The sequence below is a fragment of the Cibotium barometz genome, chromosome 59, assembly GCF_041138505.1.
Source record: "Cibotium barometz isolate CiBa-2024 chromosome 59, ASM4113850v1, whole genome shotgun sequence".
In the NCBI taxonomy this organism is placed as follows: domain Eukaryota; kingdom Viridiplantae; phylum Streptophyta; class Polypodiopsida; order Cyatheales; family Cibotiaceae; genus Cibotium; species Cibotium barometz.
The window spans coordinates 21276539-21282538 of record NC_141104.1 but is presented as its reverse complement, the minus strand read 5'-3'; the positions used below and the strand labels follow the sequence as shown (position 1 = coordinate 21282538).

Here is a 6000-nt window from a genome sequence, read left to right as displayed (position 1 = left end):
ATATCTAAATCAATAATTTAGATTTTGATTTTAATTAAAATTAAAATTTTTGCAAACCCAAACATATAGATATATTGCAGTTAGTTTGAAATTTTAATTTTGGAGACCCTGACATCCTCATTTCAACACAATTGTTCCCTTGTTTGGTTTTGCCCACTTCTGGGTTGATTTGTAAAGGCTTAAACGGATATCGAGGGTAGCTCTCGATTTCTAGAAATATAAAATATACTTCGATAAGTCTCAGAATTTCGAAAAATACCTAGAAATATCAAGGTTGAAGGTCTCAAAAACTGCAAATTTGTGATTGGTTATAGAATGAAAAACATGAAATTTGGAAATTTTACTTATTTTTTTTTAAAAAAATAAATTGTTTTCCAGGTCTTTTACACCGGGTCTTATAGGCGCGCCACGTCGTCTCCACTAATGCAACGTGTCGAACCCTTTGATCCTGGCGGCCCGTAAGTGCTACTGGCTACGCCAGTCACTCCCCGCTCTGCTACAGGCAACTGCCAGTAAAAGCCTTTCATCGTCTCCATGCTTTTGGCGCGCCCGTCTGCTGTTGTGCTTGTCCGCCATAGCCAGGAGCTCACAAAACACGGGACAGCTTGCTATCCACGAGCGCCCACCAAAACCCCTGTGATTTTTCCTCTTTCTTTTCGCCACCAAAACACAGCCTCCTCTCTGCCCCCTCCTTCTAACCGCCCTCTTCCATTCACTCATGCTCCATGAACCCTTCTTTTAGCAACAATCTCTAACTTCCTGCTCAATGCAGTTGGGCAGTAGTTCACAATCCCTTGTTACCACCCTCCATAGCCAAGGAGCATCATATGGACACTTTTATGGTTTGACTGTTGCGTACAGATATCGAAGTGTCGAGAAGTGTTGATTCCTGTATGTGGGCTGGTACCATGCAGCAGATCGGAGTGTCCAAGCCTTCCCATCATGGCTTCCTCCCTGCTTCAAAGGAAGTGGTGTTAGAGATCCAGCTTAACAAACTGATCAATGATTTCTTGTTCTCCAGTGTTGAAGACCACAGAGCTACCACCATGTCTCATGATGCTGCAGGTGGACAAGATGGGTCGAAGCTTATGCCAATGCATGGCAACCCATCATGGAAAATTGAAAACCCATCATACTCTCCACGTGAAATGGGCTCCCCATCAAACCCATCTTGGGGAATGGGCATTTCTCAGCCGATCCCGCCTAATGCCAAGCAAAACCCTAGCAATGTGCCCACCCTGATGCCCGCAGAAAGCAATGGCATGTTGTATAGCAGTAACAATGACAGATGCCCAACCAGCTCGCTAAGCACAGAGGAGATTAGGCTCAATGTACTTGAGCAGGAGACAGGTTTTTGTGATGTGGATAAAGCTTCGTCTTCAAACAAGCTGAAGGTTCTCCATCTCAGCAAAGCCCACTCTGAAGCCAGCTCCTTGTTTTGCTTTGCCATGGAAAGGCGAGGACATGAAGAAGAAGAAGAAGAAACAGAAGTGGAAAGAAGTAGCATAAAGTTAACTAGAATGGGGAGTTTGCCATGCCAGAGCAAACAACACAGTGAAGCAGAGACAGAGGTCAAGCACACCTGCAGAAAGCCCCCCAGGCCGCCCAGGTCATCTTCAGAGAAAGGACCTTGTTCTTTGCTTTCAAGGTGCCCATCTGAAACCATCTTGGTCCTTCACAGTTCTTCAAGAAGGTCCAAAATGGAGAGGAGAAAGAAGCTGGCAGCGGCTTCAAGCTCAACCACATCCATGTGGGCTCTTGTATTCACATTCTGTTTTGCAGTGGCCATGATCGGCGAAGGTAAGAGCTTCATAAAGCTGTATCTTACTGCCAATGGCTTAATTAGCTCTGCATCAAAATCTACTTGTTTATGCAAGATGAAGGTGGTTGCAAGTCTTGCTTTGTCTTTGATTTTCTTATATGATTTTTCAGGTTTTTGGTCCCAAGGCACCCACATACTAGCAATGGAGGCGAGCACTACTGTCGTTCCATCGGAAAGTCACATGTGAGCTTGTTCTTTTCCTCCATTTCTTGTGTTTGGAACTTTTGATTGTATCCATGTACAGTTTTTTTTCTTTAAAATTTGTAATTGCAAGAGCTTGATACTGAAAGCAGTTTTTGTTTAGCAAGCAGGGCTTGAACCCAGGTTCTCCCTGAGAAGGTCAAACACCCTTAGCACTCCATTACAATGCTCGTGGGGGTTAGGATCCATCCAGAGTTAGGGTGTCTTCAGAAGAGATCAGACTGTCCAGGCTACCGGCCGAACAATCTGGCGGCCCTTTGAAGAGGCTCTCTTCCTGGACAGCTCTCCCTCCATAGCAGCTTTCACAAGGAGAGCTGTCTGAAGCCACCCTTATGTTAGTATATTTTTCAGGAATTGTGTATATGGTACATTCTCTCAATCATGACCACTCTCCAAACTAGCCTCACTAGTTAGAAGTGTAGATACCCAAACCCAACCCAATTTTACCATGCACTTGAAAGCACTAGGTCCAAGCATGTATACATAATAAGCAGGTGTTGCCTGATTAAAATCTTTGCCCACAAACTACCTTCTACATGCCTTTGCCATGCCCACCCATTGCTCATGTCTTGATGATCTCATGGTCGTTGCACTTTCTAATACGCGCATCGCTATACCTTTTCCATGTCCACCCAAATGTTTCAAGTGTTGGCATGGAAAGTAAACACAAGTAAATAGAGCTTGTGGTGTAATCTGTGTGCTTTTTATATTCTTTTGGTTATGTGAGGTCCCATGTTGAAGCATTGTGTGGGGAAGGATAAATATGAAGGCTTTTATTGTCATGACAAGGCATGGATTGAAGTGAAGGGAGCAAGTGCCATTCTTCATCTAACTTAAATTTTTGATCCAACTTAAGATTTGGTTGAGAACTGATAAGCATACAAATGATAATATTGTGTGTATGTGGATAAGTATGTGCATGTGTTCATTGCTTTCAAAATACCAATGAAGTTGGTGGTGATGCTTTGACAAATTGGCTCTTTGGTATCTGCAGAAAATCAAATAACCCCGCTTCATCAATGGATATGGGTGTGCAGAGTAGCCTGCACGGTCCTGGCCAGTTAGAAAAAGAAATGCAGATGCGAGCATTTTGGATCTCCAAGGGTCTTGATCCTGCTTGATGCATCTGTGAAAGGAGACTTGTTTTTCTAAGTCTCCTTGCGTTTCTTAATTTATACTCATTAATTGCCTTTCCTGGTGTTCTGCCATAGTTCCCATGTGTTTCTGGCCTGTGCGTGTCAAATCTCTGCTTAATTGGCATGCAGGGTTTTTATGTTGCTCATTAGGATTGGGAAAGGCCATCCCAATTGTTCTCTTGTTACACTTGATGTTGTGATTGTCATACTTGCAAGCAAGACCATATGATGATGCCTCCTTTTGGGATGTTTGGAGGTGGTAAAACTGTACTCCTGTTTGATTCCCTTGATAACTGAATAGTCTTTACATTGGTTTCATTGAGTTATTTGATGATCTATGGATGAAGTTAAGGTGGGATTATGTGTTTGTGGGCCTCTGAACAAAAAAGTGAGACAATCATGTCAAGGGCTGTTTTCAGACTCACCTGCCCTGCGCGCATAGGTGAGGCAATCAGGCTAGAGCTTAGATGGGGGAGATCATGGTCCATTAGCTATGAGTGGGGTCATGATTTTGTGAGAAATCTGTGCTACTACTGTAAATCTGAAAACAGAGAATAAAACAGCATATATATGTAGACAGTAGACTGTAGATGATCAAGAACCTGAATATGAATGAAGGTACAGGATGAGGGAGGCCCTTGAGTGCTGGTATGTTCAAGTCCGCTGAAATCAGGGATGGAATGATGTGGGAATGAGGCACCTATTTATATAGGTCCTCATGAGCTGTTCAGCCAAGTCCTACAGGCCGACGTGGACAAAAATCCATAAAATGCTAAAAAGGGCACCTAAAAATGGTGCAAAAATAGCATATAAAATATGCAATGCAGGCTCTTTTAAATGTGCTAGATACAAGCATGCGAGGAGTCTATCTGGGGATGAACAATTTTTCTAACACCTTTGGCATCCGTGAATCCCACCAAATTAGAACCATTGGAATAAGAGATACCATAACTTGATGTGCCGCGAAGATACCGAAGAACCTGCAAAGCAACTTGTGAGTGAGACCATCGAGCCATAGAGGAGAAATGATTGAGAATACAAAGGCGTAAGAGATATCCAGACGAGTGTTGTTGAGGTAGAGCAATGAACCAACCAATTGCCTATGCTTAGTAGAATCAACCAAAGGAGAATCATTGTCCTTTGAAAGCTTGGAATTAGGATCCATGGGACAAGAGAGTATAATCTATCAAACCATAAAGAGAAAGCAATTTGCGCACATACTTCTCTTTAGAAATAAAAATGCAATCATCACATTGCCATACTTCAAGGCAAAGAAAATGAAGTAATCCAAGATCAGTCATCTCAAATTGCTGTGAAAGTTGAGATTGAACATGAGTGACCAATTGAGAAGCAGATTTTGTAAGGATGAGATCATCCACATATACACAATGATTCAAATATTACTATAAGAGAGAGACAAAGGTTTGAATTTGAATAAGCTCTCTTAAAGCCAAGTGAAATTAAGAAGGCATTAATCTTTTGATACCAAGCATGGTGTGCTTGTTTGAGACCATATAGAGCCTTCCACAATAAATAAACATGATATGTGTCCTTGAATCCAAATCCTTGAGGTTACTCAACATATACCTCCTCTAAATCTCCTTTCAAAAAAGTAAATTTAACATTGATCTAAAAGGTAGGCCATCCAAAATGAGCAACCAAGGCTAAAACAATCCAAATGGTGCTATACTTGGCTGTAGGTGCAAATGTCCCATCAAAGTCCTTGCCATCTTTTTGACCATAACCATGAGCAAAAGGCGAGCTTTGTACTTATCCAAAGTACCATCAAAATGAAACTTGACTTTGAAAGTCCATTTGACACCGATGACCTTTTGATGTAATGGGTGTGGAACTAACTCCCAAGTTTTTTTCCACTCGATAGAAGACATCTCGGCTTCCATAGCTTGTCGCGCCACTGCAACAAAGCAAGAGTCTCCTCTGGAGACTCGGGCTCATCAATATCTTGTAGGGTACTCATAAGAGAAATTCATGGAATATCGAGATAGCAAGTCGAGAAGATCTCCGAGGTCCAGAAGATGGAGTAGATGCCTTAGAATGCAATTGGCTCGCGGGGTGGCCATCCACAATCCATGCTTCATGAAACGGCTCCATCTGCCCGTCTCGCATTTTCCTTGCGGGTCTCATCGATCACTTGCCTTCCATCCATGATCCGTCGGTCCGATCGCGTCTCGGCCCGTTGGCACAGCATGGCTTGTCGGTTCGCCGGTCTGTCGTTTCCACCATTTTCGGTCCCGGTTCCACGTTCGGCCCGATCACCGTCAAGGCAAGGAGGGCAACCCCCGGGGCACTCGGCACCCATGGAACCTCACCCACACCCTGGAAGGCCTAACATGCCTACCCGGTGCGTGAGTACGTTCCTAGGTGTGCCTACCATGGGTCCGTGCTTTGCCTCTCCTTGCACCTCCTCCCCATATAGATGCAACTTCCTCGGCGCGGGCTAGCATACCCTCAAGGCACCAAGACCCCTTGGATAGTTTTCCCACATCACATATACCCCCCCTTTATGGAATTGACGCCCTTGTCAATTGCTTTTGAAACCAAAGGTTGAATGTATGCACCTTGGAAGATGACCTATGTGCATAGTGATAGATAGTAGATATTCGCGGGAGGTCTTAACCCTACTTTATAGCCATCAGCAAGGTCAGTGTTTAACCCGTTACAAAGAAAAATGGTGCATGTTTTTGTATTTTTATCTTTTCTTCTAAAGGCCCAGACTTCGAGCCCCCGCTTGAGGTCTCCCAATCCCCACAAAATTGGCGAGGTGATTGCGTGATCTCGTTGAAGCTCCTGTCTGAGCTGAGTAAGAGTGATTACCTGAGG

General features: G+C 43.6%; 1 protein-coding gene across 1 annotated transcript; it reads left to right on the top strand.

Annotated features, from left to right (window-relative positions):
• Positions 1-566: 566 nt before the first annotated feature.
• Positions 567-3233, top strand: LOC147605594 (uncharacterized). The gene is made up of 3 exons (XM_086793292.1): positions 567-1800; positions 1933-2005; positions 3018-3233. Exons 1-3 carry the CDS (start codon positions 894-896, stop codon positions 3142-3144), a joined length of 1107 nt encoding a protein of 368 aa, XP_086649418.1. The 5' UTR covers positions 567-893; the 3' UTR covers positions 3145-3233.
• The last annotated feature ends 2767 nt before the right edge of the window (positions 3234-6000 follow it).

Bases quoted from the DNA above. Each gene is read 5' to 3' on its own strand.
- LOC147605594 (XM_086793292.1), top strand. From the start codon at position 894: ATGTGGGCTGGTACCATGCAGCAGATCGGAGTGTCCAAGCCTTCCCAT. The intron at 1,801-1,932 runs GTAAGAGCTTCA...ATGATTTTTCAG, and splicing joins AGTGGCCATGATCGGCGAAG to GTTTTTGGTCCCAAGGCACC. The intron at 2,006-3,017 runs GTGAGCTTGTTC...TGGTATCTGCAG, and splicing joins GTTCCATCGGAAAGTCACAT to AAAATCAAATAACCCCGCTT.